The sequence below is a fragment of the Hypanus sabinus genome, chromosome 17 (assembly GCF_030144855.1).
Source record: "Hypanus sabinus isolate sHypSab1 chromosome 17, sHypSab1.hap1, whole genome shotgun sequence".
In the NCBI taxonomy this organism is placed as follows: domain Eukaryota; kingdom Metazoa; phylum Chordata; class Chondrichthyes; order Myliobatiformes; family Dasyatidae; genus Hypanus; species Hypanus sabinus.
The window spans coordinates 16,833,860-16,853,251 of NC_082722.1; the positions used below are offsets into that span (position 1 = coordinate 16,833,860).

Here is a 19,392-nt window from a genome sequence, read left to right on the forward strand (position 1 = left end):
GTCTGTCACATAATGGACCATAAACACCACACTCCCTAAGACACTTAGATGTTGGGGATAGATGAAGATTTAAACTTACCTTGTCCTCTGACTTGTAGAAAACTTTGTGTGGAGATCCCAAAGCGCTCAGTACATCCTGGCAGGAATCTCCAAAATACACACAGCGTTCAAATGTATGCATTTTTGTGTCTGCTAGTATGCCAGGACCACAACCTGCAACCAGGAGAGAGGTACCGTAGGGTCAGCTCAAAGTCTGCATGCTGGAGAAATGGAGAACATCACACTTTATTCAAGCGAGTTAATAAAACCTTAGTAACACACACAAAATGCTGGAGGAACTCAGCAGGCCAGGCAGCACCTATGGAAAAAAGTACAGTCGTCATTTCAGGCCAAAATCATTTGGCAGGACTGAAGGAAAAATAAGCCGAGGAGTAGATTTGAAAGATGGGGGGGAGGGGAGATAGAAATGCCAGGCAATAGGTGAAACCTGGAGGGAGAGGGATCAAGCAAAGAGCTAGGAAGTTGATTGGTGAAAGAGACAGAAGGCCATGGAAGAAAGAAGAAAGGGGGGAGGAGCACCAGAGGGAGGCAATGGGCGGGCAAGGAGATAATATGAGAGAGGGACGAGGGGATAGGAAATAGTGAAGGGGGCGTAGAGGCCATGGATGGACATATCGGAAAGTGAATGGGAAGTGGAATAATGGGCGGCCAATCCCGTTTGTTCTGGCGGACATTCCCTCTGGTGCTCCTCCCTCCTTTCTTCCATGGCCTTCTGTCTCTTTCACCAATCAACTTCCTAGCTCTTTGCTTCATCCCTTCCCCTCCAAGTTTCACCTATCGTCTGGTGTTTCTCCCTCCCCTCCCCCCACCTTTCAAATCTACTCCTCAGCTTTTTTTCTCTAGTCCTGCCAAAGGGTTTTGGCCCAAAACATCGACTGTACTTTTTTCTATAGATGCTGCCTGTTCTGCCGAGTTCCTCCAGCATTTTGTGTGTGTGTTGCTCGGATTTCCAGCATCTGCAGACTTCCTCTTGTTAATAAGACCTTGTTTACTTACATTGCTGACTTACCAATGCCAGGCATGATGAAACGACTTCTAATAAACATACATCTCTCAGCAAATGGAAATTGGGTTCGCAATACCAAACACAAGAGATTCAGCAGATGTTGGAAATCCAGAGGAACAGACAGAAAATGCTGGAGGATCTCAGTAGATCCAGCAACATCAACGGATTGGACCTGAGCAACACACACAGCGGTCTCGGCCTGAAACGTTGACTGTTTATAACTCTCCATAGATGCTGGCTGACCTGCTAAGTTCTTCCAGCATTATGCGTGTGTTGCTCAGGCTATTAATACACCAGCTTTAGGAAAACCTTAGCAGAAAATGAAAACTGGCAACATTATCTCACAGAGGCTGTGTCTGACAGTATATGCTAATATTGGAAAAAGTAGTATGAATGAAATTCAATTCCTTCTGATTTGTCCTAACAATCTTGGAATTCAGTTAAATCTGTGGATAGCTGAAAATAAATTATAACTTTATTTTATGTGTAATTCCTGGTTTCCTTACCAAAAGCTTAGAGATCAGATTCTGCAACTGGAACTTTTCACAATCAGGCCAACAAGTACGTTGTGTTTAATTAAATCAAACTGTGCTTCAATAAGTGATTGCCAACATTAATTATTTTGCAACTAGTCTGTAATCTTTTCATCTTTTCAATGCAAGTCACAAATTAATGGTCCACACCATAGAAATAGTTTGGTGTGTGAATGGTGTGTAACACAGGTTCTGTGAGTTAACGCGCTAGATTTCTGTGGAGCTTCCCAATAGCTTTGTGGCCAGATGCAGATAGGACCAGGTGGTCAAAGGTCAGTGCAAAATTATAGGCTCTAATCCAAAATGTGCAAGTTGTATCAGTGTCCAGAATAAGACATGAAATGTTCACTTATGCTTTACCATATCACACTGATGACACTGCTTCCAACTTGTTTCTCCTCTTCTTTCACAAACCAGTCCATCTAAAAACTCTGATGCTTATAATATAATCAATACCAAGTCCTACTCCATAGCAACCCCATGCTTACTAACTTACATTCATCTACCTCCCCAATTTAACCAAATTTAATATTTTGTCATCATGTTCAAATATGCCTACAATAGTCTCTTTCCTCCCCATGTAGCACCCAGTGATGAGTTCAAATTCCACCACTGCTGCTTTGGAAATTTAAATCCAACTAAACATTCATTCCATTCACTGCAACAAGAGTGGTAGCATTTACAATCTACAAAATGCACTCGACATCTATAGTTCAATGTACATATATGTTACCAAAAACTACCTTGAGATTCATTTTCATGCAGGCATTCACAGGAAATAAATAAATATAATGAAATTCTACAAAAACTATACATAAACAGAGAAAGAACAAAAAACAATTAATGTGCAAAAGACAAAGTGCAAATAAAAATAATACTGTGAATTTGAGTTGTAAAAGAGTCCAGAGTGGTGGATAGCCAGAGGTTTTTTTCCCCAGGGCTGAAATGGCTAACACGAAGGGGCAAAGTTTAAAGGTGCTTAGAAGCAAGTTTTTCACACAGAGTGTGGAATGCACTGCCAGTGAAGGTAGTAGTGGCATACAATAGGGTGTTTTGAAAGACTCTCAGATAGGTACATGGAGCTTAGAAAACTGGAGGGCTATGTGGTAGGGAAATTCTAGGTTGGTTACATGGTCAGCATATTGTGGGCCAAACTGCCATACACTGGATTTTTTTTTTTGCTTTTCACACCAGTCTCTATAATCTCTAGAGACTGCTGTACATGAAAATCCCAGGAGATCAGCAATTTCTGAGATACTCAAACCACCTTACCTGGCATCAACAATCATTCCAGGGCTATAGTCACTTAGATCACATTTCTTCCCCATTCTGAGGTCTGGTCTGAACAACAACTGAACCACTTCTGCATGCTTTCAAATATTTTGTTGCCACATGATTAGCTGATTAGATATTTGCATTAATGAGGTGTACAGGTGTACCTAATAAAGCAGCCATTGAATGTACAATGTGATTAAGGGCTTCATCACTTAATTTCTCCAAGAAGCTGCATTTTCTTTCTAAATAACCACAGCAGCTGTTCCGGCAATGTCAAATCCAACCTATGTCATCCTTGTTGATTTGCATCTGGATTCACCAGATTTACTAAAGACTGCAAGAGAGATGTGTTTTTACATCTCTAAAGCAGAAGCACAAATTAATGACTGCATCTACACTGCTAACCATTACAAGGGGCAGCATATTTCATCGTGGACTGGTAATACGTAAAGGTATGATGCATGAGATCCCACACAGTAGTTACTCACCTGAAACAGCAGGGGGACCCAAGGCTGCACTTCTAGAGAAATTCTAGTTCAAAAGTCACTATGGATTTGTGAATTATTACAGAAAGAATTATAGAAACATTCCCTCTAATGACCGGCTGAAACTATTCAAACATTCCTAGGCAACATGCCTTGATGTTTTTTTTTTAGCAACATAAGCTTATGGAACTGAGGAAGCTGTGCTAAGGTAAAGGTTAACATAACATCCAGCCAAGGATACATTGAAAACTGAATGCAGACAGCTCAGGCAAGAAAGGTGTTTGAAGAAACAAATTACTTTACTAGCTTTAAAATATCCTTGGTTGTTAGTTTGTAGTTTCTATTGACTTTAACACCTCCATTGTGAATGGTGAAAGTAAAAAATTTCAAACATACAGTTTACCAATCTATAACTGTTAGTCAATTCTATACAAGAATGATGGTGCATAATTCCCTGAAGGTGGAACCTCATGAGGATAGGGTGGTGAAGAAAGCTTTTGGTATGCTGGCCTTTATAAATCAGAGCATTGAGTATAGGAGTTGGGATGTGATGTTAAAATTGTACAAAGCATTGGTCAGGCCAAATTTGGAGTATTGTGGACAGTTCTGGTCACCGAATTATAGGAAAGATGTCAACAAAATAGAGAGAGTACAGAGAAGATTTACTAGAATGTTACCTGGGTTTCAGCACCTAAGTTACAGAGAAAGGTTGAACAAGTTAGGCCTTTATTCTTTGGAGTGTAGAAGGTTGAGGGGGGACTTGATAGAGGTATTTAAAATTATGAGGGGGATAGATAGAGTTGACATGGATAGGCTTTTTCCATTGAGAGTAGGGGAGATTCAAACAAGAGGACATGAGTTGAGAGTTAAGGGGCAAAAGTTTAAGGGTAACACAAGGGGGAACTTCTTTACTCAGAGGGTGGTAGCTGCGTGGAGTCAACTTCCAGTAGAAGTGGTAGAGGCAGGTTCGATATTGTCATTTAAAAAAAATTGGACAGGTATATGGGCAGGAAAGGAATGGAGGGTTATGGGCTGAGTGCAGGCCAGTGGGACTAGGTGAGTGTAAGCATTCAGCATGGACTAGAAGGGCCGACTTGGACTGTTCCCCTGCTGTAATTGTTATATGGTTATATTATTTTTCTTTTCTGACCAGAACAGTGACTCCTTAAGCGTAAGTAAAGTATGATTGAGGATTGAGAGCATGGGTTCAGAGTCCAGTTAATGACAACAGAATTCCACTTCATCTTCTATCTAGGCACTATGCAACCCTTGGGACTCAATGATGAATTCAACAATTTAGGATAGTCAGATTTTCCTATTTGTGTTAGAAATGACCATCCACCCCAAGGTCACCCACCTTAGTTGTTACCAACTACAGTGAAACCTGTGTGAATGAGTGTGTGCCTACAAAAACTTGCTGTACATTCCCACCAAACGCCATGAATGAACCAGGAGATTCGTTGCCTGCTGAAGGCTAGATCTGTGGCATTCAAGGCTGGCGACCCAAGTCTGTACCAGAAAACCAGGCATGACACGGAGGGCTATTTCAAGAGCTAAGAAACAACCCTGAGCGAAGTTGTAGGTGACATCAGATACACGCCAACTCTGGCAGGGTTTGCAAGACATTACTTCCTATAAAGCGAAACCCAACATCATGAATGACAGTGATGCTTCTTTTTCAGACGAGCTCAACATCTTCTATGTCTGCTTGAAAGAGAGAATATAACTACAGCTGTGAAGATCCCTGCTGCATCCAGTGATCCTGTGATCTCTGTCTCAGAGGCCGTTGTCAGGCTGTCTTTCAGGAGGGTGAACCCTCACAAGGCAGCGGGCCTTGATGGAGTACCTGGTAAGGCTCTGAAAACTTGTGCTAACAAACTGATGGGAGCATTCAAAGACATTTTCTATCTCTCACTGCTATGGTCAGAAATTCCCACCTGCTTCAAAAGGGGAATAATTACACCAGTGCCCACGAAGAGCTGCGTGAGCTGCCTTAATGACTGTCGTCCAGTAGCTCTCACATCTGCAGTGACGAATTGCTTTGAAAGGTTGGTCATGACTAGAGTCAACTTCAGCCTCTGCAAGGACCTGGACCCACTGCAATTTTCCTATCACCACAACAGCTCTACGGCAGATGTAATCTCACCGGCTCTTCATGCGGCCATAGATCACCTGGACAACACCAACACCTATGCCAGGATGCTGTTCGTTGACTATAGTTAGCATCGAACAACATCGTTCCCACAGTCCCAAATGATAAGCTACAGAACCTGGGCCTCCGTACCTCCCTCTGCAATTGGATCCTCGACTTCCTAACCGGAAGACCACAATCTGTGCAGATTGTTGATAATATCTCCTCCTCGCTGACGATCAACGCACTTCTGGGATGTGTGCTTAGCCACTGCTCTACTCTCTTTATATACATGTCTGTGTGGCTAGGAGTAACTCAAAAATTGGCTGATGATACAACCATTGTTGGGAGAATCTCAGGTGGGCATACAGGATCAAAATATACCAGCTAATTGAGTGGCATTGCAGTAACAACCTTGCACTCAATGTCAGTAAGACCAAAGAAGAGGAAGACAAGGGATCAGCAGTGGAGAGAGAGTGAGCAGTTTCAAGTTCCTGGGTGTCAGGATCTTTGAGGATCTAACCTGGTCCTAACATACTGATGCAACTATAAAGAAGGCAAGACAGTGGCTATATTTCATTAGGAGTCTGAGGAGATTTGGCTTGTCACCCAAGACACTCAAAAACTTCTGCAGATATACTGTGGAGAGAGTATTCTGACAGGCTGCATCACTGTGTGGTATGGGGGGTGGGCTACTGCACAGGATCGAAAGCTACAGGAAGTTGTAAAATTAGTCAGCTCCATCTTGGATACTAGGCTCCATAGTATTTGCTGTGTTCTTTACATTAATACGTACCGTGGGTTTCTAATAACGAAACATATTCTGGAAGAATAGAACTAGAACTTTTATTTACAACAGCAACAAAACCACACGTGTCTTACAGCAGCATGCTTCTCTATGTTTCCAGATCTTTCTCAGATTTCTGCACATGCTCAGAACTCTGTCCAATCATGTTCTGACACGTGATATCACCACATCTTCCTTCACTTTAAAAGAAAAACAATTAACAACATTGACCAGAGCAAATGCATAATTTAACATGTTTCTATCAGTCTCTCTGGGGGTTTACGAACACGAGTAGACCTTCTAAGTGGTTCACACAGTTCTTGTGTTTCGTTGTTATTTCCATGTTTTGTCTAGTCTGCATCAGTTAACTGAAATTCTGAAGTTGGCTCTTTCTTGAGGTCTTTGCAATTTCTTCTTAGCACTGTTCCATGTATGTATGTTTGGATCATGTATGATCTGGGTCGTACTTCTTCAACTACTGTAGCTTTCTCTGTCCATGTGTTCATTTTGTCTTGTATTCTTACTTCATCTACTTGATGCAGTTCAGGTAATGGACGAGAACACCTGTCAAAGTATGTTTTCTGCTTTGCTTTGTGTTCATCTTTCCATCTTTTCACTTGTTCACCTCCCTCTGTTCTCAGTAGGCTCACATCTATTGGCAGATTGGATCTCAAACGATGTCCCATCAAGAGCTGAGCAGGTGAAAATCCACATTCAAGTGGAGTACAGCGATAGGCTAACAAAGCTTTATAAAAATTACCTCTACTATCTTTTGCTTTGTGCATCAGTTTCTTGATAATTCCTACCGACTTCTCAACTAATCCATTGGACTGAGGGAAAAATGGACTAGATGTTGTGTGAACAAAGCCCCATTCCCAAGCAAAATGTCTTGTGCAGTCACCATTGAATTGTGGACCATTGTCTTCATCAGGTACACCATGCACATAATTGCTCAGACCACACACTTCAGCATACAATGAGTAGTAATCTGTTATTAATAGATAATCTTTGTTGTCAGTTACAAACAGATCAATGCCTATCTTCTGATAAGGTCTCTGAGGACTAGGATGTGGATGCAGTGGTTCCTGAGGGTTGCTAGGTTGGTATTTAAGGCATATTTGACAAGAAGGCACCAATTCTGCAATCTCTTGATTCATCCTGGGCCACAACATCACTTCCTCTGCCCTTCTCTTATACTTTTCAATACCTATGTGGCCTTCATGAATTTTCCCAAGCATTTCTTTTCGGAGACTTTTAAGAATCACAATTCTGCTACCTTTGTACAATATCCCATCCACAACAGAAAGTTCTGACCTGTGGTTCCAATATTCTTGTACTTCTGAGGTACAGTCTATTATCTGGCCATCCATCCATCACCACTTGTATTACCTGACTGAGAATTTTGTCCTTCTCTGTCTCAAGACGCAGCAGTTTCAACTTTTTGGGAGCAACAGGTACAGTCTCTATGATCATATCAACAAATGCCTGAACATCAACAGTGTCCCTGTGACTGTCTTTTGTTGTTGGATCCACATCTCTGGAAAGTGTGTCAGCCGTGTACATGAATTTACCAGGTGTGTATGACACATTCAGTGCATATCTTTGCAATTTGATCATCATTCGCTGAATTCACAAAGGACAGTCGCTTAATGGTTTGTGAAACAATGGAATCAGAGGCTTATGATCAGTTTCAATATCAATAGATTGCCCTGACACAAACTGATGAAATCTCTCATAAGCAAACATAATGCTGAGCAGTTCTTTTTCAATTTGGGCATACTGTGGTGACCCATTTCCTGGCACATCCGAACCGGCTCACAATTAGATAGCCTACGGGGGTTTGCGAGCACAGAGCTTTGGAGCCTCTGCGCCACGGGGGGCAGGTTGAGGGAGGCTTAAAAGTGAGGCTGAGGATTTCGAATAAAGTTTTTTCCTTCAACTGCAGTTACCGACTCCGTGTCGTAATTTTAGCGCTGCATGTAGCACACCGCTACAATTGGTGACCCCGACGGACCAAACGATTTTTGGACCAGAAATGACCGACGCCGCCTCTGTTCATGCGGTTTCATTGAAACTGCCGGGTTTCTGGACACAGCGACGGAACCTATGGTTCCAGCAAGCCGAAGCCCAATTCCACGTTCGCCAGATCACCTCAGAAGACACCCGCTACTACTACGTGGTGAGCTCCCTCGACCAGGACACAGCGGCCCAGGTCGCGGAGTTCGTACAGTCGCCCCCGGCAGACGGCAAGTACACGGAATTCAAAGCCCTGCTCCTCAGGACTTTCGGACTCTCACGGCGCAAGCGGGCTGCCTGTTTACTGCATCTGGATGGCTTGGGCGACAGACCTCCTTCGGCTTTAATGAATGAGATGTTGTCTCTCGCCGACGGACACACACCCTCCCTCATGTTTGAGCAGGCATTCCTGGAGCAGCTGCCCGAGGACATACGCCTGCTGCTGTCCGACGTGGATTTCAGTGACCCCCGGAAAGTGGCAGCCCGGGCGGACTTGCTGTGGACGCCAAAAAGGTGAGCGGGGCGTCCATCGCACAGATCTCCCAGCCACGCTCCCAGCAGCAAACCAGTCCAGGCCCGGCCACAGAGCCCACCAACCCCCGGCCCAATGAACACTGGTGCTTCTACCACTAGAGGTGGGGCGCAGAAGCCCACCGTTGTCGCCCGCCCTGCAAGTTCCCGGGAAACGCCAGGGCCAGCCGCCGCTGATGGCTACGGCAGCTGGCCATCGGGATAGCCTCCTGTGTGTGTGGGACAGAAGGTCGGGACGCAGGTTTTTGGTCGACACTGGTGCCGAGATCAGCGTTTTACCTCCGACGAGTTACGACACCCGCAGCAGGGCACTGGGGCCCCCCCTGAGGGCCGTGAACGGCAGCACAGTAAGGACCTATGGCACCCGTCAGGTGCAGCTACAGTTCGGCTCCAGCCAGTTCACGTGGGACTTTACACTGGCCGCCGTAGCCCAACCACTTCTGGGTGCGGATTTTTTGCGGACTCACAGCCTACTGGTCGACCTGCCCAGGAAGAGACTGGTACACGCCGAGACCTTTCAGACGTTCTCCCTGGGTGCAGCCCAGTTGCCAGCCCCTCACCTCGGCTCCATCACGCTGTCCGACAACGACTTCACCAGGGTCCTGGCGGATTTCCCATCGGTTCTGGCACCGCAGTTCACAGCGGCCATGCCCCGACACGGCGTACAGCACCACATCCCGACCCAGGGACCACCCCTCCACGCCCGCGCTCGGCGGCTTCCCCCGGACAAGCTCCGACTGGCGAAGGAGGAGTTCCAGAGGATGGAGGAATTGGGGATCGTATGGTGGTCCGACAGCCCATGGGCCTACCCCCTGCACATGGTGCCCAAAGCGACGGGAGGCTGGAGACCGTGTGGCGACTACCGCAGGCTGAACGAGGCTACCACACCGGACCGCTACCCTGTGCCGCACATTCAGGACTTTGAGGCAAACCTGCACAGCGCACGGATCTTCTCCAAGGTAGACCTCGTCCGAGGGTACCATCAAATCCCAATGCATCCTGACGACATCCCCAAAACGGCTCTCATCACCCCGTTTGGCCTTTTCGAGTTCCTCCGCATGCCGTTCGGTCTGAAGAATGCCGCACAGACGTTCCAGCGGTTAATGGACGCGGTGGGACGGGACCTGGACTTCGTGTTCATCTATTTGGACGACATCCTCATAGCCAGCAGCAGTCGTCAGGAGCATCTGTCCCACCTCCGTCAACTCTGCGCCCGACTGAGTGAGTACGGTCTTACAATCAACCCCGCCAAATGCCAGTTCGGACTCGATACCATTGACTTCCTGGGCCACAGGATTACTAAAGACGGGGCAACCCCTCTGCCCGCTAAGGTAGATGCGGTCCGGCACTTCCCCTGACCCACCACGATCAGAGGCCTTCAGGAATTCATAGGTATGGTCAATTTCTACCACCGCTTCCTCCCTTCAGCTGCCCGGATCATGCGCCCCCTGTTCGCCCTGATGTCTGGTCCGAGCAAGGACATTACCTGGGACGAGGAGTCCGCCGCCACTTTCGTTCAAACGAAAGAAGCTTTGGCGAACGCCGCAATGCTAGTACATCCCAGAATGGACGCCCCTACCGCCCTCACAGTGGACGCATCTAACACGGCAGTTGGTGGGGTGCTGGAGCAACTCATCGCAGGTCGCTGGCAACCCCTGGCATTTTTCAGCAAACACCTGCGGCCACCCGAGCTCAAGTACAGTGCTTTCGACCGGGAACTGTTGGCGCTCTACCTGGCAATCCGGCATTTCAGATACTTCCTAGAAGGTCGGCCCTTCACCGCGTTCACGGACCACAAACCGCTTACCTTTGAGTTTACGAAAGCGTCCGACCCCTGGTTGTCCCGCCAGGAACGCCACCTGTCCTACATCTCTGAATACACGACGGACGTCCGGCCCGTCTCGGGTAAGGACAATGTCGTGGCGGATGCGCTCTCTCGCCCTACTGTTCATGCCCTTTCCCAATGGGTAAACTTTGAGGCACTGGCAGAGGCACAGCAGGCAGATGAGGCGATTCCGAGTTACAGAACCACAGTCTCCGGTTTGCAGCTCCAGGACCTCCCCGTAGGCCCGGGTGAGAGGACCCTACTCTGTGACGTTGCCACCGGCCAGCCCTGTCCCGTCGTCCCGACAGCCTGGCGGCGCCGTGTTTTTGACTCCATTCGTAACTTGATGCATCCCTCCATCCGGACAACTGTCCGGATGGTTTCCAGCAGGATCATTTGGCACGGATTCCGCAAACAGGTCAGTGAATGGGCCAAAACGTGCATGCACTGCCAGATGGCCAAGGTGCAGCGGCACACCGAAGCCCCACTGCAGCAATTCCATCCCGCCCACCGGCGTTTCGACCACATTCATGTGGATATCGTGGGCCCCCTGCCAGTGTCGCGCAGAGCGCGGCACCTCCTGACTATCGTGGACCGGTTCACAAGATGGCCAGAGGCGGTCCCGCTCACCAACACCACCTCCGAATCTTGCGCCCGAGCCCTGATCACCACCTGGATATCTTGCTTTGGTGTACCGGCCCACATTACCTCCGACAGAGGCTCCCAGTTCACCTCCAGCCTGTGGTCAGCTATGGCCAGCCTTTTGGGGACTCAGCTGCACCACTCAACTGCCTACCACCCACAGTCGAACGGGCTAGTGGAGCGTTTCCACCGTCACCTGAAGTCGGCCGTCATGGCCCGCCTACGAGGAGCCAACTGGGTGGACGAGCTTCCCTGGGTCCTACTCGGCATCCGCACAGCACCCAAGGACGACCTGCACGCCTCGTCGGCCGAGTTGGTATACGGCGCGCCCCTGGTCGTCCCCGGGGAGTTCCTACCAGCCCCACGGGGGCAAGAGGAAGATCCCACAGCAGTCCTGGGCAGACTACACGAGAAGCTCGGTAACCTGGCCCCCATACCCACTTCAGAGCACGGGCGGAACCCGACCTGTGTACCCAAAGATCTGCAGAACTGTAAGTTTGTGTTTGTACGAAGGGGCGGGCATCGGCCACCGCTGCAGCGGCCATACGAGGGGCCGTTTATGGTGCTCCGGAACAACGGGTCCACGTTCGTGCTGGACGTTGGGGGGAAAGAGGAGGTTTTCACGGTGGACCGCCTCAAACCGGCCCATGTGGACCTGGCGCAACCGGCCCAGACTGTGGACATTGGGGAGTGTATCGCCGGTTCTGGGGGGTGGTTATGTGGCGACCCATTTCCTGGCACATCCGAACCGGCTCACAATTAGATAGCCTACGGGGGTTTGCAAGCACAGAGCTTTGGAGCCTCTGCGCCACGGGGGGCAGGTTGAGGGAGGCTTAAAAGTGAGGCTGAGGATTTCGAATAAAGTTTTTTCCTTCGACTGCAGTTACCGACTCCGTGTCATAATTTTAGCGCTGCATGTAGCACACCGCTACAATACCTTGTTTCTGGATCAGATCACGAACGAGATGCATATGCCACTGGTAGCCATTCCTTATCATGTTTCTGGAGTAATACTGCCTCTAGCCTGCTTGATGCATCACATGAGATTTTGATGGGTCTCTCAGCATCATAGAATTTCAACACAGGTTCTTTAGTGAGCACTTTCTTGAGATTTTGCCATGCTTTCTCCTGTTCATGATTCCAGCTCCATTCATTTTTCTTTTCTGTTAGCTGCCTCAGTGGAGCAAGCTGTTCCGAAAGATTGGGTATGAATTTTCCCATGTAGTTGACCATTCTCATGAACCTTTGGACATTCTTTTTACAATGAACATTACATGTTCTCAATAGCAGAAACCTTCAATGGATCAGGACGCACACCCTGCTGGTGATATCACCCACAAAGGTAAGTTCAGTCACTCCTAGCTGACATTTGTCTTTATTCAACTTCAGGTTTGCCTTGCGTGTTGCCTCTAAGACCTTTCTAAGTCTGGTATCATGCTCTTTTTTTAGATGATCCCCAAACAATAATATCGTCCATGGAAGTATCCACGCCCTCAAAGCAACAAAGCTTTTCTCAAATCTAAGTCTTGTTCCCTTAACAGTTTTTCTCTCAGACCTTTATCCAGAATGCCATAAACAATTCTGTCTTCAATGAGAGTCTGTGAGTTCTGCAAACTTGCATGTTTTACTGCGGTGCCCCAACTCCATAACAAATTGATCAATCATTTAACCATCTCTCTGCCGACATGTAAAGAATTTGTACCACTCTTAAGTCACATTTCACTTCGGTATGCAAAATGCTTCAAATTTGTCCATTATCACTTTTAGATTCAAATTATCTCCATTTTCAGAAGTAAAATGGTTATATACCTCAATTGCATCGTCACCTATTATGTGGAGTAGAATCACAGCTTTTGTTTTTTTTCCAGTTTTTTATCTGCTCTGATCACCGATAAATAAATTTTAAAACTTTGTTTAAATTTTCTCCAGCTCTCAGTCAATTCCCAGTCAATTGAAGTGACAGTGGCAGTTGCAGTCCTTCCATTTGTAAAACTGTTAGCAAGCACCAAAACAGTTTGAACTCTTTTTTTTCTTCAAGTATCTTCCGATTCTCCTGTATTTGGAAACGTATTATTCTTTCAGACCGACTTGTGTTCTTTATATTAATACATACCATGGGTTTCTAATAATGGAACATATTCTGGAAGAATAGAACTATTATTTACAACAGCAACAAAACCACACGTGTCTTACAGTACCATGCTTCTCTGTGTTTCTAGATCTTTCTCAGATTTCTGCGCATGCTCAGAACTCAGTACAATCACTTTCTGACATGTGATATCACCACAGTATTCAAGACACCTTCAAGGAGCAGTACCTCAGAAAGACGGTGTCCAATATTAAGCCACCCCCATCACCCAGCACATGCCCTCTTCTCATGGTTACTGTCAGGAAGGAGGTACAGAAGCCTAAAGGCACAGACTCAGTGATTCTGGAACAGCTTCTTCCCTTCTGCCATCTGATTTGTAAGTGGACATTGAACCCTTGAACACTACCTCAATGTTTTATATATTATTTCTGTTTTTGCACCATTTTAATTTAACTAATACATGTATTTACTGAAATTGATTTACTTATTTTTTCCATAATATCATGTATTGCTTTGAACTGCTGCCACTAAGTTAACAAATTTCACGACATATGCTGGTGCTATTAAACCTCATTTTGATTTTTAGCTCAATTTTTCCTCTCTCCGCAGGTGCTGCCTGATATTCTAGGTGCTTAAGCATTGTTTTCTGTTTTAGGTTCCCAGCAACTGCTAAGTTCCGCATCCTACATGTTCTTTTTGCTGCAATCACCATTTACCCATTAAGCAGATGGTTCTGTAGCACTTGTGTTTGCCAAAGTTCCCTCTCTACTCCTCTCTCTCCCCTCCCCCCCCCAAACACTTTGCAACTGGAAACATACTTGTTTCCTCACTTTTGCTGTCCTGATGAGGGTTTATTAACCTGAAACATTAACTCTGCCTTTCTCTCCACAGATGCTGCCTGGCCTGCTGAGTATTTCCAGTACATTCTACCGTAATTCAACTTTTCAATATATGCAGTTTTTTAAAAGGTTCAATTTCAATTTGGAGCCATGTTGTAAAAAATTGTCTTTCCAGGGGAATTTGTATACTAATTTCACAAAACAATAGCAGTTGGTCCATTAATAGAATCATTTATTAACCAAGCTTTCAAATGGCTTTTTTATGCCAACATTTCATTCCAACATGGAATGATGGGAAATTAATCTGTGAGTAGGTAAAGGATGGTATTGTGTAAATAGCAAAACAAGCCCATGAAGAGCAAGGAAATCTTCAAAGGATGACAGCTCTCAGAATATGATGCTCCTTTAGTACTTCACCGAAGCCAATCACCACACACAAAATGCTGATGGAACGCAGCAGGCCAGGCAGCATCTATAGGGAGAAGTACTGTCGACGTTTTGGGCTGAGATCCCTCATCAGGAATTTCCAGCAGCTGCAGATTTCCTGGTGTTTGCAATACTAAATACTCAAGTTTGGCACCAGAGCTCAGATCTCAAACATCTGATTGATTGTTATCAACTGAACCAAGCTGATTCCCAAGTCATGTAAGACCCTTATCCTAACCCTGAAAATAACTAGACACAAGATTGATAATTGATCTTCAGCCACTAACTTACAATTTTTACTGTATTGCAGCCAGTTGAATAACCATTTATCAGGTAGATACCATCCATTTAAGACAACATCCATGATTTGTCTACTATCACAGATCTGTATCACTGGCTCTCAGCTCAGCCTTGGACCACCTGGACAACAGTAATACCCACGTCAGACTGCTGTTTATTGATTACAGCTCACCATTCAACACTACGTTCCCTCAGTACTAATCAACATTTTTAGCATCATTACGTGACAGAAACAGACTTACCGTTGCAATATTTCTTAAGAGTAGAAATGCAACACTGGTCACTCACTCTCTTTATGTGTGAGTTAAAATTCAAATGTGAATCAAGGTTAACACACAGGCTAGATACTTCTGATTTTACAAGGAGAACCAAGCTCCAAAGTTTATCAAGAAGTCACTTTTTTTATATACATGTTGCACAGTACTGATGCCACAAAGCAATGAATTTCATGACATATGTCTTTAGTGAAAAGTAATGTCTACAATAACCAGATTCTGATTCTAAAGATAAGTGCTCTCACTATCATCCTGTGCCATTCTGGTTTGTATTAAAATGATACGAATTTACAACCCTGTGTTTCAACATACATACATACACGGGGAGTGATTTCTAATTATAATGCACTAAGCAGAGCAAATCAGTATTATATGCATCTTTCACTGAAATGGTTTATTACTGCAAAAGAGAGGAAATTAACTTCAATCTTACCTGCTGTTAGTAGTCGCAGTTGGAGGCCAAGGGGTCCCATTGGATCTCTCAGAACTTCAACAGTCTCTGCATAGATGTTACCATAGAAACAACTCAGTGGCATCATGGGAGCTCTAGAAAAGCCAGATTGATATGCTCACTGGGCAGGCATTTCAGGAAACTACACTGATAAATAAATAATTCTCTTCAGATGGTATTGATACTGTACAGTTCCATTATTTTGCTTTTAGTAGACCATGCTGCCCAGGGACCAGTTTTAATGAATATTAGTGTCAATAGCGAGCATTCAGCATTACAGACCTTGCTGTTAATTGGCATGTAATGTTTTACTGGCAAGACTCATCAAAGTGCAATCCAAGCATCTAGGATCCACCAAGGCTAGTTTTAATTGCTGTCTTGTAGCTGTGGGACTGTCATAAGACACACTGCAAGGACAGTGCCAATTAAAGGAGCACCCAGCCAGCACATACAATTCAGGTTTCTAAAGCAATCTGGATCACACAACTGCCATCAATTTTGAGTATTTATGTTAAAGATGTAAATTTCGCCTCACCAGCTTTAATTCAGTTGCAAATTCTGCAGCATGAGGTGCCCATCCAATTGGAAATTACTAAAAGGCTTTTGCCTACTTGTCTTTGTTAACGTGGCCATCACAGGTAGATACTGGTATGACCTGGGTGCAATGTCTGAGCAGGGCTTGGGGACGAGAGTTAAGAATTGGGGTTCTGATTTGGGAGAGGTGGTTAGGGAGTTGATATGGTAATTGAGTGATCACTAGGTCAGGTTGGGGCCCAGACAATAAACTACATTGCAAGGGACTTTTCTGAGACAGGATCTTAGCATGTGGCTGGGGTCTATTTGGGGACCCTGTGTAAAATGTACCACTGTGACTGTACACCTGAGGCAGAATTTGTACTGCCACACTGTGACACAGAGCCAAAGTGCTCAGTTAAATTTCTGCAGGCACAGTACAACCTCAAAGTGAGCTCCACTGCAGAAAAGTCCCTGATATCACTTGTATACTGCTGAATAATAAAAAGGCAAATGACTGAGCCAAAAACATTTTGACAATTACTAAATTCATCTCTAATACTCTTCTTGTCAGTGAACATTGGGATGGTCAGTAGAAGCTAAGCCAATCTGGAGGAAAAAAAGTTACATGGCAACTTCTGTCTGGCAGTTTTCTTACTTTGTATCCTGTAGACTGTTTGCAGTGTAAATATACATGCGTTTCACAGTCGCACCGTGAGGAATCTGCAGGGAGGCCAGCCCATGAGCAAATTTCGGCTGCAGAAACACAGAATGTTAAACATCTAGTCATCAGCAAGGACAAATCATAGATAAAGAGAGAAACAGAACATCATTCTAGTAATGTATCCATACATCCCCATTTCATGCAAATCAATTTCCATCCACTTCCAATCCACACCTCCCACTGCACAGATTCCACAATGCCTTCTGGTTCCATTTACTTCTCCAACACTATTTCAATTGACACTAATTTTTTTCAGTCACATACATAGAACATTTCAGCACAGTTCAGACCCTTCAGCCAATGATGTTGCACCGACCTTTTAACCTGCTCTAAGGTCGATGTAACCCTTCCTTCTACATGGCCTCCAGCTTTCCATCATCCATGTGCCGAGCTGAGACTTTCTTAAACGTCTCCTCAGTTGCTCATTCAACCTTGATCCAACTTGCTCCATTATTTCTAGGTTTCCCATGCTTTTTCTCTGAAGATAGGCGCTAAACTTAGTGAATTTTCAGTTAACTGGGCTATTGATTACCTGGAACATCTCTTCAAAGAACAAAAACTAGTCGAGGAAACAGCCGGGGTTCCCTTCATTTGTTTGGGACACCATGCTGCTTAACTGGGCAGGAGACTGTTGCCAAATAGATTTTAACTAGCATCAGGCACATGCACTTGTGTGCTCATAAGACCATGGTTATTTCAGATGGTGTTTAAATAGTGTCAGGTGCATTTGCTTGTGTTCAAAAAGCTGTGATTTTTGTCACTGATAGTTGGCAAGAAATAAGCAGTAAGACAATTACTGCAGTTTCAAGTATTCAGGCTTGGAGATGCCAGAAATGGCCGGGAGTGAAAATGAAATTATTTCATTACTTCCAACAAATTAGGACCACTGAAGAATTTGAAGGCATCAACAATCATCTTGAATGTTACAATAAAAATAGAGATTAGGAGGATACAATTATTCACAGCATTGTACGAAGGCAGTCCATTTTCTACACTAGGTGTCTGCACAGATTTTGTTCATTTACACTCAATCAAAAGAACTTGGCAGTGTACACTCAACAAAATCCTCAGTCGATATCTATTAGGAACTTCTTTTTTTGTGCGTGTTGCACCAGTCAGCCATTCTTGTCAGGATTGATCTCCTTTCAGATTAATCGGGTCACGATATGAACGTTCCTGATTCGACCCTTGTTTTTTTTTACGAGGCCAAGTGGCTAGCTCGACGCTCAACCCAGCACGGATGGAAAGTGTGCTCAGGGGTAGCCCGACTTGGATTCGAATTCGGGAGCCTTTGCTCCAGAAGCCATTGCACCGCCAGCTGGCCAATTATTAGGAACTAATGCACAGTTTTATATTATTGTAGTAGTATTTAGAGTGTTCTCACTTGTTCTGTATTTCATTTAAATACTTAAATTGTTACTTAGTTAAACTGCACTTTGTCTTTTTTATATCTTTTTAACTATTTCCATGATACTTCAGCTAATTGTGGCAGTTGCTTAACTGGGCCAAAATGTACTGGTCCTGATGTTTCCTAGTTAACCGGAATCCACTGTATTTGCTTAATATCCTTCACCAGTATAATATCCCTTGCTCCTGTCTTTCAATGACCCACATTAGGTTAAAGAATCTTTTCCTTTTTTCCATATTGAAGAAGCCTTCTCAGTCTGTTTTCTCACTGGATTACAAATTTTGTTTAATCCTTACAGCAATTACTTTTTTGACAAAACTTCATCTCTTTCTTTAATATTACGTTTAACTCATCAATAGTTAAGCTGAAACAGCTTTCCTCCCCTTGGTACCTTAAAAGGATATTTATTTGTTACAACCTATATATTAATTCCATTAATTGAAACAATCTATCAGAACTAACTCACACCTGAAGCCTTTTTACTTAACTTTACTTAGCTTCAAAACCCTGGTTTCAGGTCAAACTAAATAATTTTCAATCTTTAACAAAAACAAAATTACATTAAGATTGCTCTTCTGTATTGTCCTTGCAGCTATTCAAGCTACTCTTTCATTCTGGACTCTGTCTGCAGGATTAGTATCTTAGCACTTATCCCTCTCAGAACCTTGTCTGTCTCAAAGAGATCGCCACATATAATTCTAAACACCAATAAACATCAGACGCACACAAGTTGAAGTTGTCCACTGCTGTCCAAGCAGAAGCAAGGTCATTGCTCCCTATCGCTTGGAACTTATCTTCTCACCTCAAATTTTGGAGCTTCTTTCCAGGAATCTAGTTGAAAGGAGAAAGAAAGCCCTCGAAAGTTGAGATGAAAAAGTTGTTCAGCTGCATTGTACACTGTAGAATGAGAATAAAGAAGAGGTAATGAAATTCAAACTAGCACGTTTCAATTCCTGACTAATGCAGACTACAGACTTTCTTTTACAACCCTCCCAACGGTCTTACATCCCCACGTTATAACAGAGTTCTGTTCCCTCGAACTGCCTGTAGCCTGAACAGTTGGCAGATCGGAAATG

The 19,392-nt window shown here is 44.7% G+C and overlaps 1 protein-coding gene across 2 annotated transcripts in view; it reads right to left on the reverse strand.

Annotated features, from left to right (window-relative positions):
- Nucleotides 1-19,392, reverse strand: part of phaf1 (phagosome assembly factor 1) — a 137,513-nt gene that overhangs the window by 15,610 nt on the left and 102,511 nt on the right. For both annotated transcript variants that reach the window (XM_059992612.1, XM_059992611.1), the window contains exons 6-9: nucleotides 19,119-19,213; nucleotides 16,843-16,940; nucleotides 15,654-15,766; nucleotides 80-213 (exon numbers count right to left, since the gene is read on the reverse strand). In XM_059992612.1, the coding sequence (XP_059848595.1) occupies nucleotides 80-213; nucleotides 15,654-15,766; nucleotides 16,843-16,940; nucleotides 19,119-19,213 (440 nt within the window). The remainder of the gene's footprint in view (nucleotides 1-79; nucleotides 214-15,653; nucleotides 15,767-16,842; nucleotides 16,941-19,118; nucleotides 19,214-19,392) is intronic.